Source organism: Schistocerca cancellata, chromosome 12, assembly GCF_023864275.1.
Source record: "Schistocerca cancellata isolate TAMUIC-IGC-003103 chromosome 12, iqSchCanc2.1, whole genome shotgun sequence".
Lineage (NCBI taxonomy): Eukaryota > Metazoa > Arthropoda > Insecta > Orthoptera > Acrididae > Schistocerca > Schistocerca cancellata.
Window position 1 is genome coordinate 25112838 of NC_064637.1, and position 27395 is coordinate 25140232.

A 27395-nucleotide genomic window follows, 5' to 3' on the forward strand; every position below is an offset into this window, starting at 1 on the left:
TGTCTTTATGCGTCGTTTCCAACTTTCATTCTAAAACATTCGGGACTATTCTAGAACATTCGAAAACATTGGGTAACATTGAGAACATTCGCCAAAAGTTAAGAACATTATACACTGAAGCGCCAAAGAAACTCGTAAAGGCATGCGTATTGAAACACAGAGATATGTAAACAGGCAGAATACGGCGCTGCGGTCGGCAACGCCTATATAACGCTAGTGTCTGGCGCAGTTGTTACATCGGTTACTGCTGCTACAATGGCAGGTTATCAAGATTTAAGTGAGTTTGAACGTGGTGTTACAGTCGACGCACGAGCGATGGGACACAGCATCTCCGAGGTAGCGATGAAGTGGGGATTTTTCCGTACGACCATTTCACGAGTGTACCGTGAATATCAAGAATCCGGTATAGCCGGCCGGGCTGGCCCGGCGGTTCTAGGCGCTACAGTCTGGAACCGCGCGACCGCTACGGTCGCAGGTTCGAATCCCGCCTCGGGCATGGATGAGTGTGATGTCCTTAGTTAAGTTTAAGTAGTTCTAAGTTCTAGGGGACTGATGACCTCATACGTTAAGTCCCATAGTGCTCAGAGCCAATCCGGTAAAACATCAAATCTCCGACATCGCTGCGGCCGGAAAAGGATCCTGCAAGAACGCAACCAACGACGACTAAAAATCGTTCAAATTGACAGAAGTGCAACCCTTTCGCAAACTGCTGCACATTTCAACGCTGGACCATGATCAGATGTCAGCTTGCGAATCATTCAACGAAACATCATCGATATGGGATTTCAGAGCAAGAGGACCGCTCATGTACCCTTGATGACTGCACGACACAAAGCTTTACGCCTCGCCTGGACCCGTCAACAACGACACTGGACTGTTGATGACTGGAAACATGTTGCCAGGTCGCACGAGTCTCGTTTCAAATTGTATCGAGCAGACGGACTTGTACGGGTATGGACACAACCTCCCGAATGCATGGACGCTGTATGTCAGCAGGGGACTGTTCAAGCTGGTGGAGGCTCTGTAATGGTTTGGGGCGTGTGCAGTTGGAGTGATATGGGACCCCTGATACTTCTGGACACGACTCTGACAGGCGACACGTACGTAAAAATCCTGTCTGATCTCCTGCATACATACATGATCATTGTGGATTCCGATGTGCTTGGGCAATTCCAGCAGGACAATGCGACACCCCACTCGTCTAGAATTGCTACAGAGTAGTACAAGGAACACTCTTCTGAGTTTAAACACTTCCGCTGGCCACCAAACTCCCCACACGTGAACATTATTAGCATATCTGGGATGCCTTGCGACGTGCCGTTCAGAAGAGATCTCCACCCCTTCGTACTCTTACGGATTTATGGACAGCCCTGCAGGATTCATGGTGTCGATTCCCTCCAGCACTACTTCAGACATTAGTCGAGTCCATGCCACGTCGTGTTGCGGCACTTCTGCGTGATCGTGGGGGCCTTACACGATATTAGGCAGGTGTACCAGATTCTTTGGCTGTTCAGTGTAAGTTCCACTCTTAGTGCTGCCACATGTCGTCTGTGAGTGGTTGTTTCACATCGATGTCGAACATTGCCGGTGATCACATCAATACCACTGGACCGTGAATATTGCTTGCCTCTGTTAATAGATCATAACAGTTGCAAATGCCTCGAAAAAAAAAAAAGAACTATATCATGAGCTGCAATAAATGTAGAATAAGGGTGATGGAAGTTAGTCAAGCTGAGTCACCTTGTCGCGTCCGTAGCATACTGCGACCGGACCAGGATTAGAGCTGAGTGACGCTAATTCTCCATTGTGAAATGAACTCGCCCACACACGCTCGCTTGTGTAAAAATTGTGTTACAAATCTAGATAATCGTTACTGTTCACCAGATACCGTATCCAACAGAACGCCTGATGCACTGTTGTCGCAACGGATAACAAAATTTCGTCGCTGTGTTGTGGTGTAGGGGAAGAGGGGGCAGTCGTTTGTCTTGGATCTGAAGTACAGAGTTAAGTTTTCATTCATTATAGAATTCTCACACAGTTTTAGAAATGAATCGATAACCATCAATTCTCTGTGATCTAATAAGTTTTTTGTGCTGCTAAAAAATTAAGTTTTTGTGGCGTGAGACGTCTCGAAACTGACCAACTCTTCTATACAGAAAACAATAATTTCAGAGCCTCAACCCCCTCCGCGGAAAAAATATCGGCGTAAGACCGTGATATGGAATGATACTGATTATTGCGCACGTTTTGAGTAAACGTTACAGTTTTTGCTGCAAACACGAACCGTCACACTTAAAAAAACTGTATCATCTGTACGTGCCACTTCCCTGTAATTTTTTCTTCGTGTAGGTCATCTGCGTACATAGTGTACGCTTCTTCGGTTTGAGCATCTAAGGTTGGCTGCCCCATTCTTGAGTGAATGAAAACAAACTTTGAGCGACCAGCTGCTTGCTACACACACACACACACACACACACACACACACACACACACACAGGAAGCTCCACAGATGTTGCGTTGTGAGATGATCAAAAACTTTTTGGCAAGTTTCAGTGCAGGCAACATCGCGTGTGGTACAGCGCATTCATCAACACCAAAACAGAAGTTGTCACGAAATGAATCCAGCGGAAGACAGATGGCTGTGAAATTAGGTCTGTGAGGGAAGGGGGGTAGCAAGATGGAAAGATTCTCGTCAGGGAAAAAACAACTTGGGAGAATGGCAACGCACACCCAAAGGATGCAGCCCGCAATTATTTATCCAAGAAATTGAGGTTATATGTGGCGAACGACACGTTAATAACAAGCCGAACCGTTCTAACTAACGTATACCAATTTGTAACTGCCGATAAACAATTTCTGTGCACAGGCTACGAAAGCACATGTAGCGACGTATGATTGCCGTCTGCTGCACTTGGCAAGACGCCGTTCGGTGTGTGTAGAGCTTACATTGTGAACCAGAATTATTTCCTCTCCTTCCTGTTTCAACCGCAGATTCTGCGCGCGAAGGTAGTTTCTCTTCCTGGGATGGCGCTTATCGCTGACAAAACGTATTTTCTGTTGTGCCGTTTTTGCTTTCATGTCCAGTTTAGCCTGGCTGTTACAACAGCTCAAAATAATCGGTTTCTGAAATAATCGATTTACGATTTTTTTATTGCTGTTATGTCCAGTAATAAACGTAGACATCGAGCATACACTAAGAAATTGTAAGACTTCTTCAGAGATTTGCATTATATATTCCACAGGTAGAATGAATGCAGAAAATGAAAGAAAACATCGTCCGAAGACTGAGCATGTCACAGAAGCTGACAGGGTTAAGTGGAGGTGGTTGCGCCTTTTTAGTGGTTGTGTGGTCATGTATGTGCCTCCTGTAGTGTTTTGGTCAGATGACAACCGAAAAAATGTCACTGACTGAAAAATAGTCCCAAAATTTGGGGTACCAGAAGGATGTTGACAGTGTCTTGCCTTTGTGGTTGAGATGTGTTGATGCATACACCCCCAAAGTTGTTTTTGTCAACTTGGTACTATGAATAACGTCACTGACCAAGTAGCCCCAAAGTGAGACGCTGAATGGACTCTGTCTTTGCAATGGAGACACGTTGATGAAATTGGTCTCAGTTTTGTTTCGGTCGGCTGAAAACAATGAAAATTTCTTTGACCGGAGTAGTCTGAAACATCGGTGTGACACTCTTCTAATCATGGCGTGTTGACATATAGGGTGAATTGAATCAGGAGGAAAGATACAAGTTTTAATGGGTGGTAGTGTTAGTGATACTCGACAAAAAAACGTCCTATGAACATATGTTCTGTTCTGAATAGTTTCAGAGGAATTTAACGAAAATAATGCGAAACAGGACAATTGCAGGTGAGAGTAAATGCGACATTGTGATCTGATGTTTTGTTTAATTGTGTACATTTCCTCACGAAAGATGTTCAAAAGAGACACCGTCATCTGCAGTGCATTTTGAAACTCTTTGTAGACAGCCACTGTGTTGCTGATTGGAGCACATTCGCACGGTCCTTTACTTGAGCACTCACATATAAAATACAAGAGAGAAGTTCCTCCATAAACAGAAGTTGTGTGACCTCAGTGGCCAAGAAATGACTCCCTGGCGACCAACCCAACATCTGGTATATTTTTCAATGAGATACTGTGTCACCGGCTGTATGGTATGTGCACATTGAAATTTTCAGTAAAGACAGCGCTATGTAAGCATGTAATGGTTAAGAAGCACATAAAATGATGCTCGTGATTTTCAAACAGCTGTAGGGGCATATTGTTAAGAAAAGGGCATAAGTTCATTTGAAGTTTTTTGTTCTGATCACCAATGTTCAGCTAAGACCCAATAGAGTTTCACTGATCAGAGGTAGTCTCAAACATCAGTGATCAAATCGACATCTTTCTGGTAGTGGCATGTTGACACATATACTCTAGTGTTGTTTTGGGCAGGTCAGAACCAAGAGAATGTCACTAATCGAAAGGCAGCTCTGAAATGTAGGATTGCAAAGTTACACAAAAGTGGATCTGCCTTTCTAATGGAGATATGTTGATGAATACGACTTCAGTATACTTTTGGTCAGCTAAGAGACACCTTTGTAGTGAAGAGGGTTCATTTACATAGCTCCAGTATGTTTTTATCAGGTGCACACCCAGAGAAAGTCATTGACCAAAAGGGTGGGTTCAAAATGCTAGGTTGTGAAAGGTTGCAAAATGGAGGGAAATTGGTGAAAAATAGCTCCTGTGTTGTTTTGGTTAGCTGAGAACCAAGAGAATTTGTCTGCCCAGAGGTAGTCCCTAACATCAGTGTTCAAAACGACACAGTACTAGTGGTGACGTGTTGACATATATATCTCCAGTGTTGTTTTGCTCAAGTGAGAGCCAAGAGAATGTCCCTGACTGAATTGCAGCCCAAAAATGTAGAGTTCCAAAAAGAAGCTGAAGGCATTCTGTCTTTTTGATGGAGACACATTGGTGAATATGGCTTCAGTGTTGTTTGGATGAGTTGAGAATCAAGAGAATTTCACTGACCATTGTTAGTCTCAAAATGCTGGGTTCAAAACTACGCATTTCTAGTGAAGGTGTATTGATGTATATAGCTGCAGTGTTGTGTGTGTGTGTGTGTGTGTGTATGTGTATGTGAATTCCTGAGGGACCAAACTGCTGAAGTCATCAGTTCGTAGACTTACACACTACTTAAACTAACTTAAAAAAGTAACTTATGCCAAGAACAACACACACACTCTTGCCCAAGGGAGGACTCATACCTCCTGTGGGAGGGCCTGCGCAATCCGTGACATGGTGCCTCAAACTACGCGGGCACTCCGTGTGGCCTCCAGTGTTGTTTAGGTCAAGTGAGAAGCAAGACAATGTCACTGATCGAATGGTAGGGTTGTAGGAAGATGCTGACAGGATTCTGTCTTTCTAATGGACCCATGTTGATGAATATGGCTTCATTGTAGTTTTCGTCAGCTGAGAAACACGAGAATTTCACTGACCAGAGGTAGTCCCAAAATCCAGTATTGAAAACGACACCTTTCTAATGAAGATGTTTCGGCGTGTATGTCTCCAATGATGTTCTGGTTAGGTGAGAGCCAAGAGAATGTCACTGACGGAAGCACAGCTGCAAGAAGATATTGAAGAGAATCTGTCTTTCTAATGGAGATATGTTGAAAATATGTCTTCAGTATTGTTTTGATCAGCTGAGAACCAAGAGAATTCCACTGACCAATGGCAATCTCAAAATTCAGGTCTAGTGAAGGTGTGTTGGTGTATACAGCTCTAGTGATGTTTTGGCAGCTGAGAACCAAGAAAATGTCGCCGACCGAATGGTAGCCCCAAAGTTTATGGCTAGAAAAAGATGCTGAAAGGTTTCCGTCTTTCTAATGAAAAAATATCGATGAATAAGGCTTCAGTGTACTCTCAGTCAGCTGGGAACCACGAGAATTTCACTGACAGGAGGTAATCTCAGAATTTAGTGTTCAAAACGACATCTCTCTAGAGAAGGCGTGTTGGCGTTACATCTGCATTGATGTTTTGGTCGGGTGAGAAACAAGGGAGTGTCGTTGACCGAAAGGTGGCACAAACTGCGCGGTTGCAAAAGGTCGCTCAAGGGGTTCGGTGGAGGTAGCTACAGTGTGAGTTAGCTGTGTGACGCTAAAGCACGCGCGAAGGCCGTTGGGGTAATATTATGACAGCGCAGACCGACTCGGCCAGCTGCGTGACACACACACACACACACACACACAGAGAGAGAGAGAGAGAGAGAGAGAGAGAGTGAGAGAGAGGGTGGGGGGGGGGGGAAGGGAGGGTTAGAGCGTGTTGTAGTGAGGCGGGCGGAGGTGACTAAGGCAGCAGCGGGCAAAGGCGGGGGCGGGCAAGAAGTCGTTTTTTCGTGGCGGCGTGGAGGGGACACACGAAGGGGCAGGGAGGGGTGATCACGCGCAGGACGCATGGTTCCGGCGTGCTCGCCGCGTGCAGACCCGGTTAACTCCGCGGCCGCTCTGCTGGGCGCGCCAGTCTGCAACGGGCCGAACAGACGAACGGCACGCTGCCAGCGCCCATGCCTCGAGCCGGGAGCGACGACTTCGTCATCATCGTCAGAAGGTTCTCGCCGTCTAGGGTCGCCTACCCCATACACAGGCTTTGACACTAAGCCCCAATCTCCCTTCTCTACACCCTCTCTCAACTATCAGTATTCCTCAGTTTCTCGCCGAGAGAAAGTTGCCCTCGTTATCTTGTATCAAGAAGTCATTCACCTCTCTTGTTTTTCTCACAAGTCTGTTTACAAATACCAGTACCTGAAACAACATTAGTTTTCTAGTTAGCTTTAGAAAAAAAAACGCACATCAGGAAACGAGTGTTCCTGTCGTGAAAAAGACTGAAAGGAGTCCTTAATTTTGTAAGGATTCTTTTACGATCCGCTTCGTCTTTCGTGAACAGTATTTCGTAGTACTCCTACAGATTCTGAAACTAGTCAGCTACAATCAACAGAGATGGCTAACCACCAAGTTGCGGCGAAGAAAGTACTGTTGACCTGCAAGGAGCTGCACAAGCCGCTGGATTTTGTGCCAGGTAACCTCAACTTCCGCGTCAGCCTTTTTTTTTTCTCTTTGCTGCTTTACCTGCTTTATGCGTTTTTCCACCTCTTCAGTGGATCAATTAGTTGCATATATCGTAGAAATAGTCAATATTTCAGATTATTTTCTTTATGTGGTGACCGATAGCTCGTAGATATTTGAAAAAGAATATAACATTTAAGAACTGCCAAGAGCTGCTGATGAAATGGATCATCATCTACTACCACTTTCAATCATTTGGCCATCATAAATTCATTTATCGTATGGCAATGTTCTTGCTGTGACGTAAGGGTTGTTTTTTACTCCACAGTCATAATCATGCCATGTAAATAATTTTATTTCGGTACGTGCATCGTGCGCAAGGTGTTTGACAGAAAATGTTTTTTCATTGTTGTTTTGTAAGTGTATGCAATTTAAATTTTTATGGAGTTTGATACCATGTAAAGAATAGTTGCAAATTTAAGTAATAATTGGTTTGCATATTACATTCATTTACAACTTACTTGAACAATTAAGTGGATGAATGACGCATTTTCATGCATGACGTACTGTGAAACTGAGTGAAAGCAGTTTTCCAGTATTTATGATACGATAGATTTCGTTCAAATATGTAACCAATAATAATCAAGGTAGCATATAGGAATTTATTTTATCAGAAGCTCGTAGCCGTTCTGAAATATCACTATTTTCAACCGTATATCACTTATAAGCATAATACGTATTTAATTCTTACTTATAACACTTGTCAGTTGTTGGTTGGTGGGGTGAGACGGATTGTGCCATGTGAAAGCGCGCAGCATATGTGATTTTTAAAATGACATTTACCTATGTTTACGAATTGTGTCACTAGAAGCTGAAAGCAGTATAATTTACTGTTGCGGACATTTGTTTGTACAATACCAAAAGTTATTGTGACGTTGTAAACACGCCATAATACCGGAGTTTAGTGCATGAATAATGGATACAATGCCAGTGCCTTTAAAGGGGCTTTGACGTGGTAATGCAGTTTACGAGATTACGAAACTTGCCGTCATATATTTACCCACAGGGTTCTGATACCTACATAAATTAAGAGAAGATGCCATCTTATCAGATATGCTGGAAAAGACGACTAGACAACATCGCCTGCCCGTTTAGCGGTCCCTTAGTCATTAAGGACCCCTGAATAAAGAGTAAGAATTAAAGCGAGGATATTTTTGTGTATTAATGCAAACATATGCCTCGCAACGAAGCTGCGACTCTGTGGTCTTTCCCCTTTAACTACAGCGCTGTTATATAAATCGATCAATAAAGCTCTAGTATTTGGAACCGCAGTTCACCACGCACTAGATATTCCAGTGGTGCATTGTTATCCGTGATAAGCAACGGCTCCCGTTGTAGACATCCCTATTGTTATTGCCATCGGTGCCCATTTGTCCCTCATTACTGCCGCATCTTGTCTTCAGTTTATTAGCGCACTGTTCTCCAAAATAACAACAATAATAATAATGGTTCTGATGGTCATCAACGTGAAATAACTACGGATAGGAAAACGTTACTGCGATAATAACAGACCCCACGTTCAAGTAGAATATTATCGGCCTCACTTGGCACCTACTCGCAGCTGCTCAAGAATTTGTGGTACAAGTTATAATTAAACCAGTAATGAATAATATATCGTATTCGACAATAAAATTTGTAGCTGATACTGATGTATGGGCTAAATGATGAATTATGTTTCCTTTTGTTGCAGGAAGCGTCAAGATGACGTGCTCAATGATGGTTTTATGCCTCGGCGTGTGGATGAGCATACAGTTCGGTTCGCAGCTGAATACAGCCGCTGCCATCAAGATCCCAGTGTCGCTGCAAGCATACCTGGGCTCCATTGCCGGTAAGTTGTTCAGTCTGATTGACACTTCTGCGTAACAATTACACCTAACCTTTCCCAATTGTTGCGAAACAGTGCCTGTTGATTTGGCTAATTGTGTAACGATTGCAAAGTAAATCACGTCACATTTTCCTTTTGCTGTGAGATCGCCTATAATGGGATTTCCCGCATTAAAGCGTGAGGTGTTATTGCCTGTTCCTTAATACGACTTGTGAATTGTCAAGGATACCTAGGAACACCTAACAAATCGAGACACACCACTTTTCTCTCCCAAGCATCAACGGCGTACTGCTGAAATACCTGAGCCGAGTATTTGACTTATCGCACATCTTTTTCACCGGTCATAACAATGACGTATTTAAACGCTCGCCAAAATTGATTTCTAGAACGATATCATATAAGATGGTAGCGATATTGATGAAGATATACAGCGCCACTTTCATTTTCCACGACGCTATCATTGTCAAGAGGAGTCGACATTGAAGTTACACGAGATCAATATACAGCCATAGTCTAAATTGTCGATAATCGATATGAAGCTGATCGAGGCTCCATGCTGGAAAACTAACTTCTTTCCCCTATTTTTTCTTGGTCCTCTCTGCTGCATATGGGTAACTTTAAATTCCGCCGATTTCATAGCAAAATGTTTACTTCTTCTGGCGCCTTACAAGGTTGCAGGAATCAATATAATCTGTAAATATGGCCTATGATGTAGGGATGACTGTTTTCCATGTGTCAGTAAGACAGAATGTGCCCCAACAAGTTGGTACATGGGAAATAGTTTTGTCTTGCTTTCTATCAGCAAGTGACACAAATGAAAAATTTAAGTACATACTTGCATCCTTGTAAGGTAATGAAGAAGAAACTTGGTTATGAAATCAGTAGAACGTAAATTTTCCTCAGGAGTTGCAAGGACAAAGTAAAAGAATGAAATAAACAAGAAATAAATAACATAAAATAAACAACATACTTCTGTCTTACGTTGCTACAACTTTTTGCCCTCGATCTGCCAGTGTTTTGCACACTAACAAATAATCTCTTGCAGGTTGGCCCGAGTCGTCACAGCCCGGACCGGATCCGACCGATGCCATCGACTTCGCTACTGACCACACCCGAAGACTTGGCCGCCTGGAACACAACATCATAGCCTCTGACGTCCTGATCAAACCCAACACCCCACTGCAGGGGCAGCTGATCGAATCCGGACAGGCTGGTCCCAGCGAAGACTGGCTCGACGTCTGGGAGAGGTCCAAGGATGCTGCACTTGCCAACACTGCAGCCCAGTACCTTGCACGCGGAACCTGCAGCAGGTACTGAGCTGTCAGCAATTCGCCTTTTCATTATCTTTTTCACACAAATGTATTCTGGTTCTTGTTCCCTCCTCACAGCTCCCATTTTATGTCACGAAACTTGGTAGCAGCAAACTTTTCGCAAAGGTTTTTTTTCCAATGACATTTTTATGGAACCTTCATGTGTTCAGTAGGATACTCTAGTCCAGTCTGTCAAACAGACTGGAGTACTGTGTACCAAAGGTAGGGTGCCCAGATGCAATTGTTTAGAAAGGGGGACAAACAGCTTCAAAAAGGAGGACAAAATAAGAAAAAAAGAGGACACATCAAATGGGTCAAGTGCAGATGTGGATACCACCCGTCAGTTTTGGACAAGTCCTGTGACTGCCAGGAATTACCGGTAAAACTAGTAGTTAATTGTTACTGATGGTCAGGTGGTGGTTAACTGAGCAATATAAAAAAATTAAAAACATTGATTGTGGTGACAGTGTGGCGTCAATTGTTTTGTTACGTCAACAACACTAAATTGATTACGAAGCGAAAAACGTGAGACCATTCACCTCCCTTCATTCGACGCACCGCTACCAACATCTACAATTCGAGCAGCAGTAAACTGCACTTTAACCTTCCGAATACAAATAAATTGAATGACTATGGAACAATGAAATAAAACCACGACAGTTAATCTGTCGAGTTATTTCTTACTTCTATGGTTACTGAGAGGTACGTTCCAGCTCCACATATCTTACATTCCGCTTCAAATTCATTTCTCCCTTTCTTAAAGCCGGATATTTGCAGGAAAGGACATCTGAAAATGTACACTTTCGTTTAGGCATAGCCAAATATTTTACATAACTAACTCAGTTAAAAATTACACTCACAAATCACACGTACACTACAGGAAGCCAAGCCAATACAAAGTGAAGATACGAAATGAAAATTTTAAATAATCGATATTTGCTTTCGCTTATAAGTAGATCAACTATAACATCGACAATCCTGGTGCCACCTACTAACACCGCCTTCGTGCGTGTTTATCACGAAGGCTGTGCCAATAGTTAAAGTATTTAAGAAATGAGCAGTAGAATGGGACAAATTGTAAATTTAACTGTATTACGCTCAACTTTGCGAAAAAGCCGGACACTGTAAAAATCCGCCCGGACTCCGACAATGAGCTAAAAAGGAGGACATATCCGGATTAATCCGGACATCTGGTCACCCTAACCAAAGGTAAATTATTTGGGCTGTAAATGTGAGCCAACTGGTTCTGTGACAGAGCAGAAGCCACACACGTTAAAGTGAGAGTATTTTCCACTGAAAAATGAATCGACCTGCTTATCTAAATGGCCCTGAATCTGCTTTCAGAGCAAACCCCAAGCGCGACGCTTGCCTGCGTTTCATCGCGTCAGCCGCACTGCCGTCGACAGATCTGGGTAAGCGCTGTCAGGAGCGCAGGGGCGAGACGACCCTCATCTGTCCGCCAGATGCAAAATACCGCTCGGCCGACGGATCCTGCAACCACGCCGCCAGCGCGGATGCTCTGCAGCGTACGTGGGGGCGCGTGCACACAGCCTACCGCCGACTCCTGCCTGCCGATTATCTAGACGGTGAGCCGGCCTGACACTTTCCCTCACATACTGTGATGTTTAGCTTCAATGCATCTGTCTGTAGTTAAAACTTTATTTGAAATATTGTATTGGTAATATGAATGCATTTGATAATGTTCTGTAGGTATTGCAACTGTGAGCAGCATCCTGCCGCACCCTCGATACATCAGCTACAACCTCGCAGGAAATGCCACCCTCCCAGAACCTGCACGCACGCTCTCTCTGGCCTTCTGGTCCCAGTTTGTGGCCCACGATATGACCCAGACACCTTTTAGCCGGATGTGTAAGTAATATTACCCACTAAGTAAAAATCATTAAGTTTCAAATACAGTAGGAACCAGTAAAATAGACTTTGTAGGGCTACTGATCACATGTGATTTCATTTGTGCAATAATTGGGCTTTTATTATCATCATCATCATCATCTAGTACAGTTTTCCATCACTGGCAGTGTATGCTTCGAACACCAGTCTCTCTATTTTCTCCTGCCGTACCCTCATCTCTCTGTCACTCTTCTGACCCACACTTCTCCTTCCTTCTTGGTGCTTTCTTCCTCTGCTTTTAATAAATTGTCCCGTAGCCTTCCTCTCGGTCTCGTGCATCTTTCTACACATCCTCATCTGGTTCCCTTCATATGCCCATACCATTTTAATCTCTCTCTCTCTCTCTCTCTCTCTCTCTCTCTCTCTCTCTCTCTCTCTCTCTCCCTTTTTTTCCAATCTTCCCTTGTAGAAGTTGCCTTCCATTCCCTAATTTTCCATTTCTGTTACAAAATTTAATTTCACTTTCAGAATGCATTTTCACTCGGCAGCCAAATGTACTCTGATTTGAAACTGCTTGGCAGATCAAAACTGTGTGCCAACAATACTCAAACCCTAGATCTTTGCTTTTTGTCCTCGAGTTGCACTCAGATAGCATCATTGTTAGAGCATTTACCCACGGAAGGCAAAGAGCGTAGATTCATTTCTTGACTCGCACATCTGTTTCTTTTCATCATTCCTTGCATTTTCCTGTGTTATACCCTACAGGAACTTGAAATTTTCCTCTATTTTCAGCTCCTCTCCAATCAGTGTCTCATTTACTATAGTTTTGCTTTATTCTTCTTGTTATCCTCAAACTCGGTCAGTCATTACTGCTTTCTATTTATTTGTTTATTACTCGTACTGAATCAGTGCCTATTCGACGATTACAGTTAACTACGGCAACAATGTGGCGTGTTGCCGTTCTGATGGAGGTTCCCTCAGCCCACGACACCACCACCCGTCCTGCATGGCCATGGACCTCACCGACCACCTGCCCAACGGTGAACGCAACCAGCAGTACTGGAAAGGAGAAGTGCGTTGCATCCACTATGCACGCTCTGCACCCGCCATGCGTCCCGACTGCCGGCTCGGCCCCCTCGAACAGGTGAGCAATAAACTCTACACGTGTCTGTATGTTTACTGCAGCATTTGAAATGTGACAGTGTGACTATTAGAAACAAAATTTGTAGGATGTTGAGGCTGGAAGTTTAAACAACAGTATTGCATTATTGTTATTGTAGTCTTTGAACCGTGGCAACAGTGACATTAGAAACTAAATATCGACTTACAAAACAGTGCCTTTGGGGTTTTAGCACTGATGTTCTAGTACTATTACTGTTGTCTTGAAAACGTGGCAACATCGATTAAATATCGATGTTTGGAGGACAAAGGAAAGTCAGTCACTTTTATGTAGATCAGTTTATTTTAGGTAAATATATTTCTGAACAAGTCTCAAAATAATGCCAGTAATCACACTAATTCAGATTCCAAATACAAAAATATCTGGTATGCAGTCATAACTAATGACTGAAGGAAACCTTAAATATCATAGCAGATGTTGAGAAGTGCCTGCTACCAACTGAAAAGGTTAACAATACTGCTGAATTCTAGATTCAAGAACAAACTCTGTCAAAGATGGTTCAACTTGTCTGAAGGCCACTAAAGCCAAACAGGAATTTTTCCCTTCTCAAGGGATGAATTCCTAACACGTTGAGGCACAAGCATTTTTTGCTACAGAGGTGCATTGACAATTTTGCGACATTTCTTAAGCGGTCTGATAGCTGAATTTAATGACTTTGAAACCGACTACATTTGAATATTTGATCGTCAAGAACACAGCTGTTAATGGGAAATAAATTTTGTGAATAAAGGAAAGTAAATAGTATTTCAGTTGGGCAGCTCGTTTCCATCTTTCGGAACTTCACACCAGTGCTGCAAAGAAGTCAGTTACTACTTCCTTCGTCCGCGATATGCAAGACCAAAACTTATCCCCTTTCTGGCACTACGTCAGTTCGAACAACACCAGTGGATAGAGTTCCCTCTCCACTATTTGCATCTCTTCGGAAAACAGTAAAGAAAAACTTCATTCATATTATGAAGCACTCATATTGTATCATATCGTTTTGCAACACATTTTAGGATGAACCAATAAATAAATTGTGTGGCCACTGTAAGAGCCATTGAAATTGTTGCAATTTGTGACCATTAATTTCTCAATCAAAAATTGTGCAGACAAGTTTCATTATAAGCTACATAGAAATCACTGCAACTGAGTGACTTCAACCCCTCTCATTTTAACTTGCGCACTTAAAAACAACCTGTGTTGTCTCTGACATGCTTTTAGTGACTCAATGTTCTCACCCCATTGAGAGTGAGTGTAAAAATTTAAAAACTCATTTGTTTCTGCCACAGTTGAGGCAGGCTCAGAACAGTGTGGGGAATGTCTCTAACTAACTGCTTTCACAGTAGCTCAACACTCTATCCTGCGTCTTCTTTTACAGATGAATGCGGCCACACATTACCTCGACGGATCGGCAGTGTACGGTTCTACAGCGGCCCGTACCAGAGCGCTCCGTGAGGGCAACGGAGGTCGCCTGAAGGTCCAGGTTAAGGGGGGCAACGAGAAGGGTTTCCTACCAGCTTCCAGCTCTCCCACCGAGGCCTGCCAAGTGGACTCCGACAGTGAAGTCTGCTACCATGCAGGTTCGTATCTTACAACGCACTGTCCTCGACTTTGCTGTAACCGTGTCATAGTCTTCATTCTTAACAGTTTCCAGTCTTGGGTTTGGTCTGCTGCAAACGCAATCCTCTCCAATGTCCTCTATTTCTTCTTTTTTTTCCCTTCATCTTCCTCCACATTTTAGGTCTTTCCTTTCTCCTGTACACTTTCCTGCACTTCTTTCAGCCATTTCTCCCTCAGTCTCCCTCCTTGAAACCTCATTTCGGAAAGCTCCTTCGGCATTGCCTCTCACTTAATTCCTCTCGTGTGGAATCACTGCAATGTCAATCCTCGTGTTTTGTCTTCCCTCGTACATTTCTCACTCTTCCATTTCTCGACCAGTCAGCTTGTATCACTCCAAATCTTCTCGTAAACTTCATTGCACTAACCTGCATTCTGCTTATATCCTTTCCCTTTATAGTCCAGTTCTCTGCAGTATAACTTAAATGGCTACATTGTCCGCCTTGATTTACTGTATTTTTGAGCTTTTGTGGCACTTACGTATTACAAACTAGACTTCCGTGCATTCTGAAAAATTCTCACACTATTCTACCTTTTGGTTCAGTACATTATGTTTTCTCACCTTCTTCAATCACATTACCTAGGTACTTGAAGCTCTCAGCTTCTTACAGCATCTCTCCTCTTAACAGAACTCGACTATCGAGTCTGTTCTTGTTATTACTACTGTGGTCTCGTATGCTGAGAATCTCATTTCGTAACGCAGAACTTTTCCTCGACGTGGACCTAGCTCGTCTCTGACCACATTCGAGTAGCTTCCCATATCATGAGGTCATTTCCAAACAGCTCTGTCTTCATTTTATTTTCTTCCGACTTCCCTGTCACACACTGAATTGCTCTGTCCATTATTGTCATAACTATCGTTACGATTACAAAGCTGTTATAAGCTGTTGTAAGCTCTTTACTGCTGGTTTATTAATATTTTGCCAAACTTTTCTGTTTTGACAATGTTCTCACTTGCTAGTAATCTCCAAAAAATACAAGTAATTTTCCTCATCGTCAGAAAATTGTATCCGTAGGAATCCTGCTGTGCTTCTTCCATCTGGGTATTTTCTACCACACTCTGTGTCACTTTGTCTTCTTGTGAACTCATCAAGATGACCATTACACTTCACGATTTTTGCTAAAAAATTTAAGGAGTTAAGGTAACGACTCGCCGGCTACTAGAGCTGCTCAAACCTCGAAGGGCACGTAAACGAGGATGAGAACTTTGCTAGCTTTCTGAAAAGGATTTGTCAGGCAGCTGGCAAAGTTCTCATCCCGTGCCTTCTGACAACTCTGCAACTCCACTCCTTAAATTATTTACATTCCACCAGGACTTCCCCTAACCGTAATGTTTTCAGCTGTTATTTTTGCTACAGTGTTAGGTTCTTTATGGGTCGAATAGTGGTACGTTTTATTGCATTTGTCATTCTCCAGTGCCAGGATCGTTCAATGGTAGCAAAATCTGTGCAGTATTTTCCTCTCGAATATCTCAAAGGCTTCATCACCTTTTTGTTAGAGTTTTAAGTTTTTACACGCGTGTATTAGGTTACCGTATTTACTCAAATCTAAGCCACACTCGAATCTAAGCCGCACCTGAAATATGAGACTCGAAATAAGGGGAAAAAAAATTCCCAAATCTAAGCCGCACCTGAAATTTGAGACTCGAAATTCAAGGGGAGATAAAAGTTTTAGGCCGCACCTCCAAATCGAAACAAAGTTGGTCCATTGTAATATGAGACACAATGTAGGTCGAATGAATGATGATACAGCCACAGTCCAACATAATGTTAGACTGTGATACAGCTACAGTAGTTTGGTTCGAGTCGAAAGCTTAGCAGTTAAGCTTTACCAGGTAGCCATTGCTATGCGTCAGGCGCTCCGTCCGTATTTATACGGATACCCTTCCTTTTTCACTTGCTTCGTCTGGTTTGAATCGATTGCTTATTTTGCTTTGATCTGATAATTGCCGCTTTCAATGTTATAGGTGTTTACGTCAGTCACTCTAAGCTGAAAATACATTACTATACTGTGTCATGCATTGTTTGTCGCATTCTGATAGTGCGTGTTTACGGCCTGTCGCTGCTCGCGGCATGGCTTGCTTTTGTGCGCGCTACCGCTGCCTACAATTAAAAAAAAGATAGGAATCGTCACATTAGCGAAAAAATGGCAAGAGATTGCTATTTGTTGTTACTTACACTGCTGCTTTCTTTGATAATGATCAACAAGAACCAAATAATAGACTGCGTACTATATAACGTGTTCTGAACGAGAGTTTGGCGAAAATTTTTCTCCGTTTGAAAATCTTTGCGGCCGCTTCTTTAGTACATCAAATTCTGCACAAAAATTAGTCATCTTAGATTTAAAAATCTAGTCAATTGCCGTGCTTCATTTCTGACTGTATCACTATTAGGCATAAGAGTAATACGAATATAAACATGACACGATACGTATATTCTTCCGCGTTTGCTGTTGTCTCACTCTAGTTTCGTAGTTTATTTGGCAGACAGGATTTAAATGAGATAGAAGCAAACACGAAAGAAAACATGGCAAAATGTTTATATTCGTATTATTCTTGTGGTGAAGAGAATACTGCATGTGATTCAAATTTCATCAGGTTCCTATTAGCAACCATCTCTTCTCACAGGTAGGAAAAAATTCAGAACGTAGAGTTGGCCATATTGACAAAAATCCCAGTATTACCAGTCGGATTTTCGTAGTACATTGAAATTCGAAGATGAACAATACGGAATTTGTATTTACTTCGTTGGATAATGTATGAAAATGCAGTGGTCGAAACTCGGGCGGAGAAAAATGCTCGTCTTCCAATTTTTTTTTAAATTTTATTTACTGACGCAGAGGTTTTGGCGCCAGTATTTATCTTTGTGCCTACAAAGGATGCCTGTGTAGCGCTACATACATTTGACGGCAGAAGTTAGTTGTGGCGGCACCTATCAACATTTTTCAGAACTTCCGCTTGCTTTGCACTCGATTCTAAGCCGCAGGCGGTTTTTTGGATTACAAAAACCGGAAAAAAAGTGTGGCTTAGATTCGAGTAAATACGGTATCCACAGCTACAGTACAGAGGAGCTGCAATATTTCTTGAAAACTGTCATATCGTGTGACAGGGAGATAGTAATAGACCTGTGTACTCAGCGATGCGTCTAATGCACTTTTCCACCCTTCCCGTGCCCCGCAGGAGACTCGCGCGTCAACCAGCACCCGCACTTGGCGGCGCTGCACACGGTGTGGGTGCGCCAGCACAACCGCCTGGCCGCCCAGCTCGCTGCGCTCCACCCGCAGTGGGACGACGAGCGCCTCTTCCAGGAGGCGCGCCGCGTCGTCGTCGCGCAGATCCAGCACGTCACCTACAAGGAGTGGCTGCCGCTGCTGCTAGGTACGTCTGGCACCGCGGCGTTCTGTCTCGACAGGCGTCCTTACGTTTCAGTCTAGATACGTCGGTAAGCGCGAGTCCTAACTGTGGTTTTCTTCTGTAAATTCAGGCAAGACCTACATCAAGAAGATGAACCTCGAAGTGAGGAACAGCGGGTTCAGCAAGCAGTTCGACACGAACGTGGACCCCTCCGTCACCAACAGCTTTGCGACGGCAGCCATGCGGTTCGTGCACTCGCTCGTGGACGGGGAACTGAGGTGAGCTTCCCAGTTCCTGTTCTTTGAGGTCTCTTATCTATTTTAAGTGTTACCTCCTGTGTACTCGACACTTTTTATATCGGGGCACTACGCAGTGCTCTTAACCTTGTGGTCCATCAATTTCACTGCAGTGGACAACTTTTAACGGTCAATTCTCTGGTGGTTTCAATCAGTCACGAGGCCGCAAATGCGTGCAGGACACAACACTAGTAGGGAGTGCCCATTGCAGTACATTTGCAGCCTCAGGACTGATTGTAGATGCCAAAGAAGCTGTAGTGGACGCTATGCACCACAGGGTTAACTTACTGACAATGGTGTTTGCCTGCTAAGAAATTTGCACAGATGGCAGCTTAGTATGTTTAACACCTGTTTGAGCCAAGCAAACAAAGCGAAATGTGCTATTGACAAAATATAAAGTAATGAAGCCTGTTTTGCAGCCGAGACTCTTTATCTCTTCGAAACACTTATCACTGATTGCCATATCATCCCGTCATGAATTGGAAAAAGTTCTAAAATAAAATGAACTGGACTCAGATATGTTAGTTCCTGCATGATGGAATTTTGAAGCTTTATTGTTCACAACATTAATTTAAGACTGTGCAGTACATACACCACTGGCCATTAAAATTGCTACACCAAGAAGTAATGCAGATGGTAAACAAGTATTCATTGGACAAATATATTATACTAGAACTGACATGTGATTACCTTTTTACGCAATTTGGTTGAATAAATCCTGAGAAATCAGTACTCAGAACAACCACCTCTGGCTCTAATAACGGACTTGATACGCCTGGGCATTGAGTCAAACAGAGCTCGGATGGCGTGAACAGGTACAGCTGCCCATGCAGCTTCAACACGATACCACAGTTCATCAAGAGTAGTGACTGGCGTATTGTGACGAGCCAGTTGCTCGGCCACCATTGACCAGACGTTTTCAATTGGTGAGAGATCTGGAGAATGTGCTGGACAGGGCAGCAATCGAACATTTTCTGTATCCAGAAAGGTCCGTACAGGACCTGCAACGTGTGGTCATGCATTATCCTGCTGAAATATAGGGTTTCGCAGGGATCGAATGAAGGGTAGAGCAACGGGTCGTAACACATCTGAAATGTAACGTCCACTGTTCAAAGTGCCATCAATGCGAACGAGAGGTGACCCAGGGGTGTAACCGATGGCACCCCATACCATCATGCTGGGTGACTCGCCAGTATGGCGATGACGAATACCTGCTTCCAATGTGCGTTCGCTGCGATGTCGCCAAACACGGATGTGACGATCACGATGCTTTAAACAGAACCTGGAGTCATCCGAAAAAACGACGTTTTGCCATTCGTGCACCCAGGTTCGTCTTCGAGTACACCATCGCAGGCGCTCCTGTCTGTGATGCAGCGTCAAGGGTAACCGGATCCACGCTCTCCGAGCTGATAGTCCGTGCTGCTGCAAATGTTGAACTGTTGATGCAGATGGTTGTTGTCTTGCAAACGTCCCGATCTGTTGACTCAGGGATCGAGACGTGGCTGCACGATCCGTTACAGCCGTGCAGGTAAGATGCCTGCCATTTCGACTGCTAGAGATACGACGACGCTGGGATCTCGCGTTCGGTATTACCTTCCTGAACCCACCGATTCCAAATTCTGCTAACAGTCATTGGATCTCGACCAACTCGAGCAGCAATGTCATGATACGATAAACCGCAATCGCGATAGGCTACAATCTGACCTTTATCAAAGTCGGAATTGTGAGTTGCATAGAAATTTTAATGGCCAGTAGTGTAAAAGTTTCCCTTTCCAGTACAATAGTTGACACTCATATTGACATGTAAATGTCTTTAGGTTTTGTCTGGAGTGTAAGGCCAGTGTTTCTGTTACACAGACTGATAGCTGAGAACCGTTCGGTCGCCGCACGCCACGAGCTGCACAAGCACTTCAACCGGCCGCAGCTGGTCGAGTCGGAGGACGGCCTCGACAACCTGCTGAGGGGGATGGCTACACAGGAGGCCCACCGCAGGGATCTGCACTTCTCTCACTCGGTGAGTGTGGGTTCCCTCCTGTACCACTATCACAACAGCAAGCGTAATTTTTTCCACTTTCTCCTGACGTGTTGGTTCTCACAATAACTGGATATAGTTCAAGCAGGTCAGTGTTACTCACTAGACAAGTCTATACTGCACAGCAGTTATCAGACTGATTTCGAATTTTATGGCGAATGTATTGAGCCTGTAAAAATTGTTTGAATGAGGTCAAGTCCACCTACGGTGCCTTTGTTATTATGCCCTGTTGCAGTTCATTGTGCTTGAAATTTGCATTATGGTGAAACTTCAGTAGCATATAGTAAATTATAGTTCACCATAAGCAGATATGAAATGTTAAGATAATGAAATTGACTGATCCTGATTATTTCCACTTCGTCACATGTCATATTACTCATTGCTGATTGTTGTGACCCCACAAATCTAGCATCTCCATTTTGCTTATGGCTGTCAGATATAATTTTATTTAGTGTAATTGCAATTTCGAGTATTACTCATTTCCTCCCACAGAGACAACTATGCTTACAGCTACAAATGTAGCCGCCAGTCCAAACAACAAGAAAGTACGAACAGTGTCCAAGTCATTAGTTATTTTGCTAATCACAAAATCAGACAAAAACAAGACAGTACTATATATTTATTTGTTTGGTACCACTTGACAATGAGAAACATGATACTGTAGTGACTTTTACCTGATTTTGTAATTATTTGCCAACCTTACCAAAAAATGGAAGAGAACTCTTCCTTGCACAAGACATCATCTTTAGTTTTATTTTCACCTTATCACTTGGACATCTCTTGTATTTACTGTATGTTTAGACTAATGGCTATGTTTATGCCTGTGCGCACATTTGCATTTGAGATCTCTGCCGGAAGATAAGTAACACTCAGAATTGAATTTGCAATAAATAACATATTTGACTGTCATAAGTGGAGATTACAATGTTTCACAATTTTATGAAGACCGTGGACCCCTCCAGCATAAACTGTCCCATTTTGGTCATTGCTGAAGGAGAAGGGAAAGGGACTGTCCCTGCCGTACATTCAGACAGTTTCTCCCTTTCGCCCCCAAAAAAGAATTTTTTTTCTTTCCCTCAGAGTTCATATGGTTAGCTTCTATCACTTACACTGGTAAAGCTATGTCAGGCACACTGTAATACCAAACTAATAATAACAACCCTGCAGGTCGTACACAGGAACTCAATGAAACTACTTTACTTTATCCTGCAAATGTGATGTGACTAAACAAAAATTTTATCCAGTGTGAGAGGTCATTATACAACTGATTTCGTTCTTTCTGTTCCAGGTTTTGAAAAACCTCTTCCGCAACGACGGCAGCTACGGTTTGGACGTCCTGAGTCTGGATATCCAGCGTGGACGTGACCACGGGCTTCCCGGTTACAACGCATTCAGAGAGCGGTGTGGTCTCCCAAAAGTCACAGACTTCTCTGGATTTGCTGACTACATGCCACAAGAGGTGAGCCTTCCATCCACCCAGCAACATCAAATGTGGTTTTGCTCTGTTGAAATTTTTGTTTGAGGTACAGTGAAAAGTACACGTAATTTTGTAAAACACAAACATAATAGGAAATAATTAGTAGGCCTTTGATAAAGTGAATTTACAGATAGATAAAAGTTATGAAACTGCATGTCTGTGTGGCTTCTAGGTTCCATCGTTGTGCTTCCACTGCAACTTATTTATCAACTTATTTATTTTACCTCAAACAACAGGACATGTTTCAGATTTGTGTAGACTTTCAGCTGTCTTATTTAGTCTGAACATACTCTGATCTTTTACATCATGTGTTTCATACTTTTATGTAAGAGACAGTTGAAAGTGGATGCAAAGACTGAAATGTGTTGTTTACTTTGAAATAAAAGAAATAAATTGTAGTAGAGAGGCAAGGATGGTGGTATTCAATAAGTGTGCTACATGTGTTAACACTAGACACTGATTGCATTAATAGTCAAGTAATAAAATGATAGAAAGTGCTACAGGCTTGAAGTTTAAAGTAAATAGAACATAGTGGTACAGGTAGACAGATGGGGATCATGTGTTGATAACAGATTATCTGATGCTTTCGAACTGTCATATTTTGGAAATACATTGCAAGCCCTGGCTGACTTCCAAGAGGGTGGTGATTGATACCACTGTGGTTTGTGCTGTGCAGGTCGTGTCAAAGCTGAGGGAGCTCTACAGCTCTCCGGACGAAGTGGATTTGGTAGTCGGAGGCTTGGCCGAGCACCCGGCGTCAGACGACGCTCTGCTGGGCCCCACATTCCGCTGCATTGTCGCTGAGCAGATGGGGCGTACCAGGAGGGGAGACGCCTTTTTCTACGATCTCTCAGGAAGGCAGTCATCATTCACTGCCGGTAAATATCTTACAGTTCTGATGTCTCTTTTGTTCTAATTGCTGGCATGAACATTCATGTTTGTATTTTGTAAACATAATGATGTACAATTACATTTCACTTATTTGGGCTTGAATAGGCTCCTCATCCAAAAGTGTTTGGATTTATTCACTCGCAGTCAATCTGTTTATTTTCTTTATTTATTGTTTTATTTTCCTACAAGTGGTAATAAGAAACGTATCAGACCCAACATAGGGAATGTATATTAAGTATTCCGTAAACAGCAAACAAGTTTTGAAATATTTGAGATGTGGCAGTATTATAGCATCACTCTCAGTTGCTGTTACGCATCTTGTGTTTGCTGAATTAATGTTGGAAATTGCTAGTTAGCGACTACTAATAAACTAGAGGTCTGGAATAAGGCAATACAAAAGTCACAAAAACAATCTTTACTCTGTTGCATACATTTTAACATTGGGATACTGTCTTGCTGTTCGTATCTGTCTCAATATGTGTATGCAGTAGTACAGAAAATGTGTTTCTTTAAAATCAAGAAATTTAATATAAATTACCAGTTGGTAAAGATAAAAGAAGTTTCTACATACTATTTAGCAGAAGGTTTGGATACAAACAAAAGTTGATATAAAAAAAATATTTTCTGGAATCTGCTATGCTGTAAAAAATAGGAAAGAATTTAAGAAGATGAGATAGATTTGGGATTAAACAGTAAGGGAAGGAAGACTATAACTTGATGTCTCATCATTGTTGGAGATGGAACATTAGTTTGTGTTCGATGAATATGATGTGAAGAAAGGTGGTTAGGGCTGTTTAGTTAAACATTCGCCATTTTGTTGCAAAGATTTGATGAAATCGCAAAAGAAAACAATATCAGTATAATAGGATGGTTATTTGATCTCCACATTCAGTGTGAGTATTTAAGTAAACATCAACTGGGTCCTAACTCATAGTGTTTCTAAAAGCTGTTATTTATGTGTATCTTTGCAGTTGTACTGTACGTAAGAGAATAATTTGATTATAGTTTGAGAAAAGCTATTACACCATAACTACCAAATTTTAAGTTTCCTTGAGAAAAACAAAGCCCACTGAATCACTCTTTTGATTGGTTGTATTTGTTTCAATTACAGACCAGCTGTGTGAGATCCGCAAAACCTCGCTTGCCAGAATCCTCTGTGATAACAGTGACGGAGTGCAGCAGATACAGGCTGATGTCTTCCACAAGCCATCAGAAAGGTAAGTTACTATCTCACAAAAATTTGGAAATAGAAGCTCACTGCATAATGAGTTAGTCACCTTCACGTGAATAGTGTGTATCGGGCCACACAGCCAAATTAGCAGCTGTAACTCATTGCAGCACAATAAAAAAGGGTATAGATGTGAGAGGCATCAATATACTATCATTTCTACTACAGCCACTCAGTACAGATTAGACAGAATGTGCACATACCATCGATGATGTTTGCCAGTTTCTCACACAGCCCTATAGATTTCCAGTAAGTTCATATCTGGGACACACGAAATGCACAGTTGTTCTTCATGTGCTGCAGTCCCAATTTTTGCCAGGTGGACATGAGAATCATCGTGTTGGAAGACAGATAATGATTTTTACATGATAGTCAAACACAGAAAAGCAGTTGCCTAACAGATCAGGGTGACTGCTTCTCTTTGAGTCACTTGAAACTTCACCCAAAGAACTTATTTTTGCATGATTAAAACATCATCAGACCATCAAAAATTATTGGTTTTGGTCATCAACCCAGGTGTGATGCAGTTTTCCATGCAAGTCACTTGCCAGCTATTCTTTCCACTTCAACAGTCTGTCTTGTATACTCATATTTATCATACAGTTGTTTCCTTCCTTCATCCCTTCAGGTTCAGTTTTCAGCAATGACTTGATCTCACAATATGTGCCCCAGCCATTGTTTCTTTGATATCCTGTCTTCCTTATTAGGCCAACAAACTACCTACCAGCTTTTGGATGTATTGATTCTGGAAGGCATCATGAGATCCATACAACACACAACAGTCATGTATGTACAAAAAAATGTGCTTTTTTTGGTCAATACAATCTACTGTCTGTGATCCACATTCCATTTTTTGCATCTCCTTTGCAGTGAATCGGAATCTTTGTGTACAGAAGTCAATGTGGTGCTCTTATGTGAAGCTATGTATCAAATATTCATGCAACACAGGTTCCTCTACAGAGTTAATTTGGAAATAGCTTGAGGAGGACTGATCCATACATCTTGAAACAATGCCTTGTAGAAAAGCAATTTTTAACCACATTGTCAATCATAAATCTGCTTTCTTCTGAAATTTTCTTTTGTCAGGTTCTGTTTGCAAAAGGTAGTTGATTGTAGTGTGAGTCACTGCATAATTTGCAGAAAGCCAATAACAAAATTTAGAAACTAAAAAAGAAAATGTTACAAAAACCAAAACAATTTATAATACTATATACAGGTAACTGCATACAATAAAAGGAGAGTATTATAAGGAAGACTTTCAGATTAGGTTCAAAGTTTGTCACTCAAATTTTTCAGTTCTCCTGGAAGCCTACTAAAAATGAAATCTGTAGAATAGTGAATACCTCTCTATACAATGGTCAAACCTATGTTACCCAAGTGAAAATCATTTTTCTGTCTTATGTTCACTGAGTGAATGCTGTAGGTCCTTTTGAATGAGTCCTCTGGATCATCTTTTGACACGATTTCCTGCCTATCATTATTAATTAAATCTTTGGGATAGTGCACATTGCTACATTCCTTACCAGAACACCCAGAGACAATTTTGTGCCATGCTGCCAACATTTCTCATCAGCATTATTGTCCTTTGTTAGACAGCAAACAAAACAGTGAATATATTCAAAGATGTGAACATTATGTCTCCGTTTCTATGTAACAGTATCACCTCAGTCTATGCCATGTATGGACAAATGACGTAATTATTAGCTTTAATTCACCATGTGACTAGTGTTTTGCTTGGTGAATTTGAAACTTATTATACTTGCTGCCATTTGGCCCTTAATAATATCTAATTTTTGTTTTTATTTCTTTAAACAGTAATCCACTGAAGCAGTGCACTGATACAGAGGCAATCCCACAACTGGATCTGTCCGCATGGAAAGAAGGTGAGAATACCGTGTGAACTGCGACATGTTCGCAAAATGACTGAATTTTGACAATGCACACAAAGACATTTATTTATTGTGCAGCTCCTTTAAAAAAGACTCTTAATGACGTAAAAGACTGCATCAAGAAACTCATCTGATGAAAAATATTTTTGTACACTGATTAATTTGTGCCATTACCATAGCTGTATTCGTTTTCTGAGCCAGACAGGCGAAGAAAAGTAGATTTTGAATGTGTGTTACTCGTAGAGTGGCACAGTGTGTCAAAATAGTGCGCAAGGACATTGCGTGTGTTGCACATTTTCTTTGCATATTTAATTTTGTTTGTGTGAGGACTATGTGTGTATAGGATGGCTCATTGATTCCAAGAAAATTGTGTTTTTGAGTGGAGACCTGAGGAGAATAGCAATATTGATCTCAGTGCAATAATATATATTAGCTGTTAATTACATTTACTTGCAACCATCACTTATCATAACAGTTTGAAAAGTGTGGACCATTTTGATCTTCAAGTAAAATGTAAGAGACAAGAGGTCTCTTACAACAAATTTATGTCCATTTGGACCGCTGTCATTTGGTGCTTAAAAATACTCCTAAACTAGAATTTTATATTGGTGGTGCAGATTACTCTTAAACATTGGGCTTGTTTTGGCACAAGAGTAAATTTCTAAAACTGTTTTGTAATGAACACTTAGTATGTTGTCTGTTTTTTGGAATATGTTCATGTTTCACGACTAGTCATTGTAACAGGAAAAGTTGTTTTTTACATACTGTTTGATTTTAAAAGGAAAATTTAAAAATTATTTTTAATTTTTTAAAAGTCAAAACAAACTCATTGTTTTCCTTGCACAACAATAAAATTTCATTTTAGAAATAAAAAGTTTTCCACCATTTTTAGCAGTCTCATATCTCATATAATCATGAGCCAGCTACATTCCATCACAGTGTCTTTTGTATCCAAAGAAAATAAACTTCATGTCATGTATCTCTGCTATACATGTTAGTGTTGTATTTATATGTAAATTTTTATAGTTTTTTATTATAAAATAATTAAAAAACACTGATATTAAAGTATTCATGTTATATAAAAGTGAAGTTTTATTATTTAAATCTGATCCTTCCTGAAACATTAAAACAAACATTATGTTGAATCCTCATCCCGTTCCTTTTATGAAACTGCACCAGTGTGCTACACCTCAGTGAAGACAATGCCAGAACTGTAAAGCTCTTAAGAAATGAGCAGTAGAGATCTGAGTTTCCTACACCAGATTAAAACTCTATACAGGACCCAGCTGTGAGGATAATTTCCACTGACTGCCAGGCTGTCTGACCATTTCTCATAACTGGACTCCATACTA

The 27395-nt window shown here is 41.8% G+C and overlaps 1 protein-coding gene across 1 annotated transcript in view; it reads left to right on the forward strand.

Annotated features, from left to right (window-relative positions):
• Positions 1–27127, forward strand: part of LOC126109571 (peroxidase-like) — a 368534-nt gene extending 341407 nt beyond the window's left edge. The window contains exons 5-17 of the mRNA XM_049914593.1: positions 8807–8944; positions 9987–10251; positions 11596–11837; positions 11962–12120; positions 13029–13243; positions 14640–14841; positions 18057–18254; positions 18361–18508; positions 20384–20540; positions 21847–22017; positions 22712–22913; positions 24038–24143; positions 25970–27127. Of these exons, the coding sequence (XP_049770550.1) occupies positions 8818–8944; positions 9987–10251; positions 11596–11837; positions 11962–12120; positions 13029–13243; positions 14640–14841; positions 18057–18254; positions 18361–18508; positions 20384–20540; positions 21847–22017; positions 22712–22913; positions 24038–24143; positions 25970–26054 (2277 nt within the window). The 5' untranslated portion in view covers positions 8807–8817 and the 3' untranslated portion in view covers positions 26055–27127. The remainder of the gene's footprint in view (positions 1–8806; positions 8945–9986; positions 10252–11595; positions 11838–11961; positions 12121–13028; positions 13244–14639; positions 14842–18056; positions 18255–18360; positions 18509–20383; positions 20541–21846; positions 22018–22711; positions 22914–24037; positions 24144–25969) is intronic.
• Positions 27128–27395: the final 268 nt, after the last annotated feature.